The sequence below is a fragment of the Aureobasidium namibiae genome (genome assembly GCF_000721765.1).
Source record: "Aureobasidium namibiae CBS 147.97 unplaced genomic scaffold scaffold_1, whole genome shotgun sequence".
In the NCBI taxonomy this organism is placed as follows: domain Eukaryota; kingdom Fungi; phylum Ascomycota; class Dothideomycetes; order Dothideales; family Saccotheciaceae; genus Aureobasidium; species Aureobasidium namibiae.
Genome location: NW_013581208.1, coordinates 1,586,431 through 1,600,708, shown reverse-complemented (window position 1 = coordinate 1,600,708; position 14,278 = coordinate 1,586,431). Strand labels below are relative to the sequence as shown.

At 50.1% G+C, this 14,278-nt stretch overlaps 5 protein-coding genes across 5 annotated transcripts; 2 read left to right on the top strand and 3 right to left on the bottom strand.

Annotated features, from left to right (window-relative positions):
• Positions 1–57: 57 nt before the first annotated feature.
• Positions 58–945, top strand: M436DRAFT_36952 (uncharacterized protein; the record flags this gene model as incomplete). Its single annotated transcript, XM_013576500.1, has 1 exon — positions 58–945. One exon carries the CDS (start codon positions 58–60, stop codon positions 943–945), a length of 888 nt encoding a protein of 295 aa, XP_013431954.1.
• Positions 946–3,804: 2,859 nt separating this feature from the next.
• Positions 3,805–6,500, bottom strand: M436DRAFT_77793 (uncharacterized protein; the record flags this gene model as incomplete). Its single annotated transcript, XM_013576967.1, has 2 exons — positions 3,805–5,525; positions 5,579–6,500. 2 exons carry the CDS (start codon positions 6,498–6,500, stop codon positions 3,805–3,807), a joined length of 2,643 nt encoding a protein of 880 aa, XP_013432421.1.
• A 3,258-nt stretch (positions 6,501–9,758) lies between these two features.
• Positions 9,759–10,971, bottom strand: M436DRAFT_59879 (uncharacterized protein; the record flags this gene model as incomplete). The annotated part of the gene is made up of 3 exons (XM_013576657.1): positions 9,759–9,913; positions 9,989–10,526; positions 10,600–10,971. 3 exons carry the CDS (start codon positions 10,969–10,971, stop codon positions 9,759–9,761), a joined length of 1,065 nt encoding a protein of 354 aa, XP_013432111.1.
• Positions 10,972–11,284: 313 nt separating this feature from the next.
• Positions 11,285–12,803, bottom strand: M436DRAFT_36168 (uncharacterized protein; the record flags this gene model as incomplete). Its single annotated transcript, XM_013576344.1, has 2 exons — positions 11,285–11,369; positions 11,419–12,803. The coding sequence occupies 2 exons, from the start codon at positions 12,801–12,803 to the stop codon at positions 11,285–11,287; spliced, it is 1,470 nt and encodes a 489-aa protein (XP_013431798.1).
• A 502-nt stretch (positions 12,804–13,305) lies between these two features.
• On the top strand, positions 13,306–14,150 carry M436DRAFT_69085 (ARF/SAR superfamily; the record flags this gene model as incomplete). The annotated part of the gene is made up of 6 exons (XM_013576808.1): positions 13,306–13,364; positions 13,414–13,524; positions 13,583–13,599; positions 13,665–13,810; positions 13,861–13,941; positions 14,019–14,150. 6 exons carry the CDS (start codon positions 13,306–13,308, stop codon positions 14,148–14,150), a joined length of 546 nt encoding a protein of 181 aa, XP_013432262.1.
• Positions 14,151–14,278: the final 128 nt, after the last annotated feature.

Sequence of the window (14,278 nt, the reverse complement as noted above, 5' to 3'; positions counted from 1 at the left end):
AGTAAGTAGAGACAGGTCTCACATTTCACTCACAGCGATTCAGCAAAACAATTCACAATGTGTTGGGGTTTACAGCTCATCTCTGTTTGTCGTTTGTGCAGGACTCGTACTCCTTCCCCCGAAATCCAATGGCAAGGCTGCCATCTCGAGCTCCCTGAAGGTCAGTCTTATCCACTCTGTGCCGAGCCAACGATCACAACGGAGCTCAAGCACTTCGATTGCCAGGCTTGTCTGACAGAAGCAGACGACGGCCACAATCCCGATGATCTATACCCGGAGCCTCCACATCATTCTGGTTTTCCTCTCCCTAAAGCTCAGGTCCATCTTTCCCAAGCACGACTTCCAGCACCAACCGCCTACGAGACGATTCAAACCATTGAAAATCGTGCGGGACCTATTAACGAGCTGCCTAGTTATACTGACTCCATGAACGATTCACCTAGTGCTCCCCATTATGCCTTGGGACTAGTGCGAGCAGAGAGGGCTAACATCACGTCTAGGGTTCATGCAATCACAGCAAGCCGCCTTGAGGAATTCCGACCTGTCGCTATCAGACGCCGTCAAGAGATCCACAACTTCCGAAGCAGTGTTACAAACCTCGATAGCTCAATAGCAAACTTGCTAACCGTTGCCGAAAACACAATCGATTCAATTCTGTCCGAGCGAGAGGAATCAGTCTCTCGGGTGAATACTCTGCATGAACGTCTTCAGTCCGTCGAAAGAGAGATCAATTTCCAGGGACCGCACTATCCTAGCCCTCCAGAGATGGCTCTGCTCTTGCAACAACAACAATCCATCATCAGGGAACTCGAAGAAAGGTATATACAAAACTACACGATCCCAAGCGCTGAACAATGGGATTTGAGATTTCAGGCGTTGCAAGATTGTATCCTTGAGGAACATCGCAGGAGTCTGGAAGCTAGACTTGCAGTGATGCGTTTGTAGGAGTTCAACATTACCGCCAGCACAATCGCGCTCTGACCCTTATATGGATAGTTCGTGTTGTCTTCAATATGTCATCGATATGAGCTGGTCTCGTGTGTGCTTATCTTTTCAGTTTGTCAGTTTTGCTCTAATACTTGAGAGAATCAATCATCTTTTTTAATCATCATCTATACCACTCCTTTTCATGCCTATTTGTTCGTGAGACCAACCCTGCAATACTTGGGGTCATTGCGCCTTGCGATATAGGCTTGTCTTGACACGAGTATATCCTCAGTCCGGTAGCACAATCTCTACTACATGTGGAATTCCTCAACCTGGGTCTGCCCAACATACAAGCAAATGTCATTTCTTCCAGCAAGAAACCGGAGACACAAAGACTGCTTCTTGGGAACACTCGCATTCAACATTTCCTTGGTGTTAGCCCCCAGACTAACGGCTCGTCTGGCAATGCATTTTCGAATGCAGAGTCAAACGTGAGTGTTTAAGTCGTAACACCACTCAGCCGATTGTCGCAGTGAAACGCAAAAACCGAGACGAGTATATATGAGGAAAAAAGCGAAGGAGAAATCTGTGAGATGGAATATGTTTCGATTAGTGCTCAGGACAGAGGTATCTGACAAGGGAAGGCAAGAGAGTAGGACAAGATACTTGGCCAAAGTTCTTCTTCATTGACCTAGCCGTCAAGTCGTGCAATGTGTCATGTGTAGCACCCTCATTGCTCCTTGTTCTTACCACCTGTTCTTTGTCCGAGAAGCTCTCGTTCTTACAGAATCAAGCCATCATTGTTATCTCCACTTGATCCTTTGTCTTTGACAACAAGGAGAGACAGAGGGTTCAACAATACACCCACGTGTCAGAAACATACATAACCAGGATGATCAACTTGACTATCTTGAATCCATCAAGCAACTCACTCACACAAAACAGCTTACAGACCCCACGTACTCTTACATCTAAACCGTTCACACAGCACAAAATATGGGCAATCGCGGTTACCCTAAGCCTCCACCTCCTAAGTGCCGCTGGTGCGGTAGAACTTGCTACTGGTCTGCTCTCGTTGGCTGGTGCTGCTCCAACTGCGCTTGAAAACTCGACACAGAGAGGTAACTACTTGTAAGGAGGTGGGAGGTAGGTATTGGCATTGGTAATGCTGGAGTCCTGGTAGGTTATCTGTTTCTTATCCTTAGATACATAGTAAGTTGCTTGAGCTCTTCATCAATACATCTTTTCATTCTGCTTGTAAGCTATCTCTTCTGTCCATTGACTTGACCAAATTGTGCATGGGACTCACTTTGAGACTTACTAATACCTTGTGATACTCTAGCCTGCATCTACTTATCTGGACTAGGTGATCATAGAGATCGAGCAAGATCTAGACAATGAAGGATCGACGCCATCTTTCGAAGCAAGAAGGAGCGATTGAACAAGCCGACAGATAAATCCGGGTAAGATTCATTCGAGTTGAGATGGGCGGGAACTGATAAGCGCGGTTGTGATCAACTCAGATCCATGCGAGATACGAGGGAAGGAACCTCGTAGCTTAGCACAGTGAGAGCAAGACAGTCAGCCACCCAAAAAGCGGTAACAATACTCACGAGTCGCGACCTCAAGCCATAAGGCCTGCTTACGAGTATAACCAAGCAACCTCGTAAGCAGACGATATCACCAAAGTCATGGGCCTCGATTCAACAGAGCCACGATATCGCGCGAGTCAATATTTTCACCACGAACCGAGGAACACCAACATCCGAAGCGATATCGAATGAACCGTTCTAGAACACCATCAACAAGACCATCCTCTGCTTTCTTCCGAAAAAGAGCCATCTGAAGGCATCTCAATCTCACAACAATCGGCGATGAGATGTCATGCCATGCACCGACCTTGCAATGCGAACCCAGAACCAGACCCTTGATTGGTCATGGTGCCCTGAGCCCTCCCGGCCCAGAAGCACGCAGTTGACATGAAACGTACCTGCACAACACCACCCAAACAATCTGCCGCCGGCTTATGAGGCTGTCAAACGGGCGCATCTCCGTTGTGTGACACATGGCCAGGGCCGAGATAAAAATGGCTTGCATGTGGCACGCGTTCCAGACCGAGCCTGGCCCTAGACCTTTGTTTGTTGCATGAATGATGAGGGTGTGACGCTGCTGCTGATGAACATGTGGTAGCTGCTGTCCGTTTCCCCGAGATAGGCGATATGCAGGATATATGTCGGATAGAAAACGATACCAGCGAGATGCGAGAAAAGTCCAGAGTGTTGGCAAGGGAGTAAATAAAAAGACGTTGTTGAGAAGCGTGGTGGGAAGGCGGAGAGAAGTTCGAGGCCTTTGAAGTTCAGTGGCACGTCATTGGTCTCTTTGTCTCGACCAGTCGGAAGATTTCTAGATTGACCTCCAATCGCAACGTCGTGTCTAGTCTCTACTGTAGCCCTCAGACAACTGTTGCATGAGGATACTTTCATGGCAAACATGTACTGCTCGAGATAGGTAGATCTGGAAAGGTCTAAATTAGATGTTTACTCTAGCTAAGAAAAAAAAGATGTACCAACATCTTCATCCATCTAAGTAAATGGCTAGAAGGGAAAGATGAAACCGAACGTCGTAGGTATTTTCCGTGATCCTTGAAACACTCATCTCTTCCAAGACATTGTCATGAACCCAATAAGCACCGGGTAATACTCCATTCCATGATCCCACAATTGTCATGAGCTTTTCCGCTCAAGACTCCATAACGCCTCGCTACTTCAAAAAAGTAACCCAATAAGAATATTGACGCATAAGAAGAGGATTGTAACCAAAGGGAAACAATAGAAAAAGAAAACAAATAAAAGGTATTGTAGAGGCAAAAGAGGGAAATCACTCTCCACCTTCAACTTCACTTCCGCTGCGAGCGCAGTATTCTAGAATCAGACGTTGGAGGTCCATGAGCTTGAATGGCTTTGTCATGAACCCCTTCATACCGACCTTGGCAGCCCGCTCAAGGGCTCCGTCGGTCACGTCCGCCGTCACGGCCAGAACGGTCGGTGTACCGCCACAAACGCCGTTCTTGCCATGGCTCATGGCGAGGATTTTTTCGGTGGCTTCGTAACCGTCCATGAAGGGCATCCAGAGGTCCATGAGCACAACGTCAACTGTTGGGTTCTTTGACATCAGTCGCACGGCCTCGGCACCGTCATATGCTTCGATCACCGTCTTGTAGCCAAACTTGTTGAGCATGCTAACAAGAAGCTTGCGGTTGATTTTATTATCCTCTGCTACGAGGAAATTCAAGGGATATTTGACAGCCAAGTTGCGGTCGATACTGTTGAGGCTGGCCGATGACTTGCGTCCAGCAGTGCTTGATTGCTTCTGCGGGAACGACGGCACGGAGAAGGAGTGGGTGTGTTTGAGTACTGGAGGACTCCTGACAGCAGGTGCTGCAGATGATTCACCAGTAGCAGGCTTCTCGTCCGGAGAGGGTAGGTCCTTGTTGGAGTTGTCGCTTCGAGTGCGAGTATGCGATGTACTGAAGTTAGGCATGGGAGAGGGGCGACCGTCAGAATCTACTGAGTTTGAATGGCGCACTCTGTTGTGTGATGGTGTGCCGAATGGCGATGGAGGTCGAGTGGTAGTGTCACCAGCTCTGAGAGGAATTCTCATCTCAAACTCCGTGCCTCGCTTGGGTCCAGTAGTGTCTGCGCGTATGCAGAAAAGATCTCCTCCAAGCTTTCGCGCTAGACCTTTGGCCACCAAAAGACCGAGACCAAGTCCTTCACTTTGACGAGTGAGAGAAGGATCTTCTTGTGAGAATGGCTGAAAAAGACGTGGAAGGAAAGCTGCAGGAATGCCAGGGCCAGTGTCAGTACACTTGATGACGATGTATCTGAGTTTCGGGCTTAGCTTTGCTGTGAGGGTGATGTTTCCTTGCTGTGTGAATTTGGTAGCGTTCAGGAAAACGCATGAGATGAGCTTGGCAAGGTCTTTCTCATCGGCGAGTATTGTTTCGGGCACGGCAGAGTCCACAGACCACTCAATGAGTTTCGTCCTAGGCTCACCCTTTGCTGATCTCGTACACACTTCGATGATCTCGCCGAGATATGTTTCTTGAGCGATAGCAGAATCAGGTCTCCCTCCAACCTTCAAGCCCTCGTTCACAACATATTGCAGAACCCTGCGGAGATTTGTGTGTCTGACACCAGGAGCGATGGCGCGATCACCCTGTAGAGCAGCAATCATAGGCCGAGGGCTCATAGGCATCGTTTGTTGGGCAGCGCTTGCTGGGAGATCTTCAGCTTCTTGAAGGCCTGAATTGATGCCTTCGGTAGGAGAGGCTTTTGCTGCACGAGCAGAAAGAGTTGCCTGAACTTTCGTCGGGCTTCCTTCCGGTTCACTCCTGGGCTCCTCCCGACGGCGCTTGTTAGGTCTCGAGATGGGCAAATCACTTCCGGCAACAAGAATCTCGGGATGGGAAGCGTGGTTCATGTCAGGGAAACCGTCCATGTGTTCTTCGTCTATGGGAGGTCCCGTGGGGATGCCTAGGTTCATGTCGTAGGCATGTACGACGTTGTCAGCAGCCTCAACAGCACGGCGCGAGGAATCTGGCGAACGATGAGCACATAGACCATGGTTGAAGAAAGGATCCCAAACTTACCTTGGACTGTCTCAATGTTCTCCTTTAGTGTTTCGAAGACTCTACGAACATCTGCATTTGTCTGGCCTTCAGCGGCTTCTTGGACAGTGGCGTACATGACATCAAGCATACCAACCACACCTTGCATTGGTGTCCTTAGTTCATGGGACAGGCTCTTTGCGTATGGCTGTAAAGATTGGGCAGCGGTGATGATTTCATGCGGAATGACACGCGGCAAATCTCTGTTGGCTTCTGCTTTGTCTTTGAACTCGGTGCCTTCAAGCAAGCGTTCCAAAATTTGGTCCTCCAGAGCATGCATAAACATTTCGATAAAAGCCCACGAAACTTTCCTTTTTGCGGCGCCCTCGACAGACCAGATGACGCCAAAGTGGGCAAAACACTTGCCGTCAGCAAAGAGAGGGACGCCAATGTAAGCTTCGGCAGAGACAGGCAACTTGTTCGGGTTGTTGGCGAACATTTCGCTGACTTTTTCGGGAACGACAAAGACCTTGTCATGACGCATGTAGGAACATGGACAGCCGTAGGCGTGGTATTTGAAGCCTTTGTCGACGCCCTGCAGACCCTTGCCGTCATTGTAGTACCAAGCACTTGCCATCAGACAAGAGCCAGGCTCTCCGATAGGAGGCATCTCGATGGCCGAGTCTTGTTCGTCGACCAGAATACGTTTGGCGATGAAAGAGAGCTGTGCTCCTAGGATTTCGGCCATGCGCTCAGAAACAAAGGACCAGAAGTCGTCGTTGTTGCACAACCGTAGCTTGGCCTTGAGTATAACCAGCTCTTCCAAAATGTTACTCTCGACGCTCGAGGGATACAGGCGCTCCATGCCGGGACCGAAGTTTGGATCACTGTCGTGGACAACGACATTTGGGGGCAGCGGCTGGCCCAAACAGATGGACTTTCGCGTTATGAAGTCGGGCTCCATGGCGGGGGTCCGCGTGGCGGTCCAGCTCAGGAAGAGGTTGTGCGTTCGTAACGAAGGTGTAGCAGTGGAGCGTGTGTGCTGTCTGGTGTAGTGTGGTAGCGGGTGTCGGTGGTGGGCGATATGGGCGATGGGATGGAAGGAGGGTCGGTCGGATCGGTGGTGGTGTCGAAGAAGGCGTCGGGTGCAAAGTCGGAATCAGAGTCAGATTCAGCTGTTGAGCAGCGGTTTGCTAAGCACGATAGGTCCAGCACAGATGCACCGATGCTTGGACAGCGGACAGAATCAAGTCCGAGAGTTCTCAGGGAACGCCGGAACGGCCGCCTAGTCGTACGCAAACCGTCCAAGTCGCGAGCGTGTGTGCCTTTCTCCACTCTAGACATTCTAGACCACCGACGGCCGTCTAGCGTCCAGGGCTTGTCTTGGCCGCTCACCGAACGTCATCCTGGCTTCTGGCTGCAATATCGCCTATCTGTCTGCTCTAAAGGTCGACAGATGCATCGAATCAGGCTTGTCCAGATGCTTTGGTCCCCGACTCGCTGAAGAGAGACCTGTCTTGACATGCACATCCATGTTCTCCAGCTCTCCCCATCATATCCTTGGCTCCACCGCGCATCAAAGCTTATCCGCCAACACCATTGGCTCGCCGTTTTGCGCGACAAAAGAGTCCAAGAGCTACACACAACCAAGATCCGCCGTGCCGGACACCCGACGTCATGCCCATTGGTGGATCGTTTCAGCATCTTTACCAGACGCCGTCAAGCCCACACGCTCCCTTCACTCAAGCCCCAAAGCAGATCCAAGTATACGCAAGCGAACATGAGGAATATCTGCATGTGAGAACAGCATCTGGACCATGTGGGTTTCCCACGTTCTCTGCACCTTCCTGCTCCTTGATGTCCCTTCTCCCGAGAATTGTGATGCCGAACAACTGCGGCAACGCTTTCAATTCTGCACATCCACCCTGTCTTCAAAGAGGTCGGTAGATCTTGCGACCATGTCGATCACCGTAGATCTTTTATCTGCTTGCGTGTAATTTCACGCGACCGACCTTTCTGGCCAGCATCTGACTTTGCTCCACACGGCCGAAGGAATAACACTCGAACATGACCGCTAATTACACGTACGTCCAGCCGTCTGCTTCCATAATCAATCATCATCACAAAGCTGTTGTCACAGAAGGAAGCCATGTAGCACTGCAGTATTGTACATGGTCTTGGCGTCCGCAGTCAAGTCCGAGCAATCCTGCTGATCCTGTAGTCGCAGGCTCACAGCAAATTTCGCAACAATTATCTGAAGCCCAGTCTTGAGACTCCCCCATCGTCCCTTATCTCTCTCCTTATTTTCTACATGCTCCCTCCAGCCACGTTTAAGGGGCTATCAAATTCTCCAACACAGCCTTCACGAGATCGTCGATCTGTATCGCGCTCAGGCCGAGACGTTGCGAGTCGCAATAGAGTGGGTAGGTTAGTCAGCGCCGCCTTTAGCACTCCCCACGTCTTCTGAACACTACCGTATCATGTTGCAGCTCTCAGATGGATAGACATATGTTGTTCATTCATCTCTGACACGCTATTCATGACTGGTTTCCTTCTCAACATTGCTTCCAGTCGTCTGCATTGCCAATACGAGCAAGTCGAATGTGAGCTGCTCAGCATGATCCTCAACTTGCCAAACTTGCATTTGACGAGTTGGGTTAGCTCTGTTCGGCGGACCCGTTCTCCATGAACTGCGCGCGCATCTGCTTCCGGACCGCCGTTGCGATGCCAAGTTTTGATCTCAGTCAACAAGGAGATGGTGCATTTGTGAACTTATGAAGATTTTAGGGCAGTCGGCTATTTTGTTGATCATGAAAGGGCACTCTTGCTCGCAGAGATTGACGCATCGAACCACTCGAGGGACTACGCTCCACATCATCGCGCTCTCCAGCCGGACGGTGCGAGATGTTCGCACCGCGGCCGCACTTTCGTGTCTCTGCAAGGGGTCACTCACTTACTCGGACGTAACCTCTCACGTTGCATCGAACCTGAACCTCTTAGACGGGCCGCTTTTCTCTGACTCTCGATACAAATTTCCGGACCTGGCACAGGCGTTGGATGTCATTCATGCTGCTCAACTCAAGCAGTCTCACTGAGACGAGCATTGGCTGATGCATCAGTATCCAAATGAGAATGCTCACAATACGTTCAGCCCGAGCAGAGAAAACAATGTCGTATTCGCACGAATCAGAGCATCTGCGGATCACTGAACGTGCTATAAATGTCAACAACGTTTTCAGGTAGCCATGCGCACTCAGGTGCGCCACATCCTTAAAGCTTCCAATGGCGCACAACATAGAAGCCAGCCGCTGTCCCCATGACCAGAGACATCATCGCAACGGCCAAGGTCTCGTCGTCCCTGCCGACGATGACACCAACTACTGCATTGGACTTCAAGATTACTGAAGTATACTGATGCCGCGGACGTCTATGATCGATTTAGAGCATTTGACTTTCTCCTATTCCATTCCGCAATCAGTCAGCAAATCCCATGTGCCTCCGCACAGTAGTGTTGACAAACTTTCCACACTTACGTTATATGAAAACACGCTCGTCGGATCTGATTGAACGTGCTTTCGATATACAAACCAATAATCCCGAGACAGAATCCCCAATCCCAAACGCCTTATGAATTCGAGCCACACACCGAGCCAATACTTGCAAGGTAAAGTCAAAAAATAAGCCAAACACTTCGCAACGACCATCTCTACAGGAACCAGGAGGCTGGATCACAAAGAACGAAACCAAAGATGAGCGGACATGACATCTTTCTCCCGAGGAGCATCGTACAAGTACGTTTCAATACGCAGACGACGTTGTGCTTTTCCATTGAGGCTCAAGCTGATACCGTTACACTTGTGAGAATAACTAACCATTGAACCACAACGGTAGAAGAAGCCTCACAACCTAAACCGAGCAACGCAAGAATGCACTCTTTCCGCCCGGGCAAATAGAACCTCTTTAGGCAGGAGAGATCATTTCAAGAGTATTTCCGATCTTAGAATCGCGTCTTGAAGCTTCTGTATAACATAAAAGGTAGTTATCAAGACCACGGCTTAGATGTTCTAATCCAGTTTTGATACCTGTGGCGGTATTGGATGCTGATTTGCGTCTCGCTGCTTGGAGGAAAATGAGATGCATTTGTGAATTTCGAGTTCTTCGATGCAGGTTCCTTCCTCTTCCCTAATATCCAGGATCGAGCCCTCTATCGATATGCCGAATCTCAGCTACCGGTAGATCCATCGTGAATGCGGTGGCTGCGCTGCTGGTGGGTACGTCTGTGTTGCAAGCTCGGGAACCAGAGCTCTCCGGTATGGATATTTGAGGAAGCAGCAGTATTGCTTTTGGCAGCAACGGCGATATAGACGGCGTTGCGTACTAGGAAGACGACGACTGTCTACCTCTTGCCTCCCCTGCCACCTCTACCACCGCCTCTACCGCGACCTGCCTTACCTCCTCTTCCTCCTCTTCCACTGCTCTTCGGCCCAGTGATACCATCCACATCTCTCTTGCTCAACCTCAACGTGCCACCACTGAATTTGCCCACACTCGGGTTTCCAATACCTCTCTCCCTCCTATCACCACCCCCAAAGCCACCTCCCTTACCATCAGTCCCCTCTCTTCTGACCCTTTCAAGCACAATACCATTCTCCTTGGCCTCCCTCCTCCTCTCAAACTCTTTACTCTCCTTCTTCTTCTGAATACCCACCCGTTGATGTTTAGGCATATTCTTCTGTGCAAAAATCGAAGTCTTGGAGCCGAGTTCGAGGAGTCGCAGATCGGTGGCTTTGTGTCGGTTTTTGCCAGAGGGATCAGTAGAGAGGGATGTTGCGTCTAGCAGATGAGATTCTTTGAGCAGGCGTTGCAGGGCGAGATCGTCTTTGAGGTTTTCTTGTTCTGTGGTGCCGCCTTCGGTGTCTTCGTCTTTCTTTTTCGAGGGTTGTTTGGTTGTTGTGCTTGGTGAGTCTGTGGAGGTGGGTGGTTTGGAGGACTGTGTTGGCGCGTGTCTTAGCAAACGAGTTCTGGTGAGCGAGACCTGGGTGGGACAGGAGATAGCAAATTACCATGAATGCTTTCAATGCAGCTTTGTCTGCTCGTTCGCGCGAGAAATTGGACATGTTGTGCTCGACCACTTCGACCTCGTCTTCGTCGTCCTCGTCCTCTTCTGATAGGCCATCCCAGTCCTCATCCTCGTCCTCGTCTAGTTCCTCCTCTTCATCTTCGACTTCTTCGGGCTTGTCCTCTTCGATCGCTTTGAATCGCTTCTCGAATGCGCGACGAAATGCCTCGTTCAGCGCTTCTCTGTCTTCTGCATCGGATTCTGGTTCTGGCGCCGCAGGTGGTGTTGGGGCTGATTTCGCGAGGGTGGCTTTCTTGGACGGAAGTGTTGTTTTAGATGTTACTGCGCGCTTGCGCTTTCCTAATGCGAGCGACATGTTTGTGTGAATCGTGATATATGTAGTGGAAAGAACAAAGAAAAAGAAAAGTAGAATGGTTCAATCGGATAAAGCGAGCGTCTCGGAGGAGCCAAGGCTTCTCTCCGCTCCACACTTCATGTTATTTCTTTCAATTAATTAAATACCATTCACCATTCCTCTGTTGATCCTTGTCCTGTTCTGCAACCAAGCCTCTGGACTCCCCGAAGAAGCATTGCAACTCACTAATCTCTATCTCATCTCATGCCTGGTCATGTGCTTCCTTCGTTGTGGCTCCAAGCAAGGTGATGTTTCTGCGAGTCTTCGAACACTTTCAACCCTCTGGCGGGGGAAGAATTGGTGGGTTGTTAGGCACAATAACCATTCCCGTCTCTTTGTGAAAGGTCGTGATATCGAAGCTGTAACTCTGTCAGCAAGGCTTGCGGACACAAGTTGAGCTGCACTTACACCGAACTCAGCTTGTAGCCTACCTTCTTGGCTGTTGACTGCTGCTTGAACCCCCATGACTCAAGGTATGGCATCACCCACTCCCTGCTCTTCTCGTTCTCCGAATGCATGAGGTTGACGAAGATGCGTGACACGAGACGTTGTGTACCAATCCCAAGCTTTTCATCTATGTCATAGCCACCACGCTCAATGTAGTATTGGTCCAACAGTCCAAGGAGCTTGTCCATGAGACACTTGCTAACTCCCTTGCGCTTGCACTTGCGGTTGGCACTCACGAAAACGCTCACTTCAACAGCGAAACGCAAAGCTGTTCTTGCGCCGCCAAATTCATCAGCGTAAGCAAATCCGAGAACTGTATCAACAGCAGGTCGGTCTGCATGGCGTCTCTTACCACCATAGCCTCTAGGTGAGCAGGCGACAAGGAACGGCAAGTGACCGTCTCGTGCGCTTTGCCATCGACCCTTCATGTCGATGATGCTGATGGGCTCCAACTCCGGAGTGCATACGCTATTTTGGACATAGTAGTTGTAGATGTCGGTGATTTGAGGAATGTCGCCGAGCGTGGCCATACGGAGGAACATGTTGAGTACAGGCTTGATGGCGTTGTCAATCATTGGTTCGGGCTGGACGAAAGACGGTTCCTTGGGCGTGTCGTCAGAGTATTGCTTTCCATCTTTCGGACCAGCCTTTCTTCCGAAGCGGGTCATCATGAAAGCGTGAGGACTTTGTAGGTACTGGTTGGCCCAACCCTGGCTGCCACGATCATTCTTTCGCGCCTCTGTGTCTTGTGGTGTATCCTTAATGGTGTCGCAACCCTTGTGGTCTGGTTGGGTTGGGGGCATCTGGACTGCTGAATTGGTGGTCAAATAGAGATCCCAGAACGGTCTGCAGCTACCAAAATCAGAGTCGTCTTGAGGCTTGGGCTCCCCGCTGAGCTGTTGTTGCCAGAAAGATTGTAGATTTTGACCGGGCTCGAAGATCTGAGGGATCCAAGAGCGAGGGACCAGTTCGGCCATGAGAGTTTGATCGTACTTCGGCGGCAGGAAGTAGAGATGGCCGCTAGCAGCATGCGACTTGCCGACGTTGAAGGAGAAATTGGTGTTCACTTTCGTGGTTGAAGTTGCACCAAATGGCCTAGATTCTACGGTGATTTTGCTCGCCCATTGTCGTATGGTCCCTTGGAGATCGAGGTTCTTGTAGACAGGACGATCGTCCCAAATAGGTGGTGCAGCGTGTTCGCCTTCCCAAGAATAGAAAAGGTGTGGATCGAGTTTGTCGCCGTAATCGAATCGTGGTCCATCTGGGGGAGGAGGCAGGGCGACGCCTTCGGTCATTTTCTTGAGTTCCTTGTCGCTGATCCATGCTGACTTCTTCTTCGGAGCCATGTCTGTGTGTTTGAAAGAATGTCGAAGATGAACGGTCGAGGTTGTACCAAGTTAAGAAGTTGAAGCTGTGTGCGTCGGTCGCGGCTGCCTGCATTCGGTGAAGTGAACGACGACATTCAAGAAGTGACGGAGTGGTCGAATCCCCCCTCACCGATTGCTCCTATCAAACATTTACGAACACTTGTGTGTCCCTTCGAACATAACATGTTTCTCGGTCCTGCTTCATGAGAATCTTTGACTTTTTCCAATCAACAACCACTTCTACCAATCCTTGTTCCTATCCACGACCGATGGACCGATGAGTACCTTGGCAGAAGACATTGCGGAAAGTAAAGACAGAACACAACATTTCCCTGGCCTCACTTCCAGGCGTGATGGTCGTGATTGCAACTTGACACGAAATTGGCAGCCACGTGACTCGCTCTTGATCTTCCAAGTCAGTATTTTACTCTTCTTCCTTTTCTAAATCTCAGCACCATCTGGAGCTGATTTCGCTGTCGTCATGCTGTCAATACTCCGGAAAGCGCGTCTCAAGGACAAGGAGATGCGAATTCTGATGCTGTGCGTGGGACAAGCATGACGTGACTGCAGATGATTGACTGTCACATAGCGGACTCGACAACAGCGGTAAAACCTCGATAGTCAAGAATATCATGGGCGAGGACATCAATACAGTCTCTCCCACTCTCGGCTTCATCATCAAAACAATCGACTACGATGGGTGAGGTTGCCTGGCCATCCTGAAGCAAAGACGTGGAGCTGACAGCTGAGGTAAACAGATACAAGCTGAACATCTGTAAGGGAGCCCAGAATTGGACGCGAGGTGCGGGATGCCGATAGCGAAACTTACACGGGAGACAGGGGACGTCGGCGGACAGAAGACGCTTCGGACATACTGGAAAAACTATTTTGAGAAGACAGACACGCTCATATGGGTCGTGGACGGCACAGACCGAGAACGAATTGACGATTGCAGACAAGAACTGGAGGGGCTTCTTCTGCAAGAGGTACAGGCTTCAGCACGATCAGACCAAGTGGAGACTGACCAGAACGGCAGCGATTGATGGGAGCCAGTCTGCTTGTTTTCAAGAACAAGAGCGATGTTGCAGGATGCATGAGCTCGGAGGAGATACGCAAGGTTTGTGGTTCCCTCGCCAGCCGCAGCGGGGTCCCAATGTTTATCAAGCACGATACTGACTCGGTCAATCCACGTAGGCCTTGCGACTCGACACGATTCACACGCACAGGTGGAACATTATGGAGTGCAGTGCATTGACTGGATTGAACCTTCAGGAAGGCCTCAAATGGGTAGTGCAAGATGCCAAGGATCGGCTCTTTTTGTACTGAGGCGTAGGGCCAGAGTGTTTCGAATCTTCTATAGGGGAGAGCGAAGATGATCGGGGACAGATCGGGCATGAACAGACCCCTAATGGAAAGCAAGAGATAGGGTGAACAATCAAAATAATATATGACCT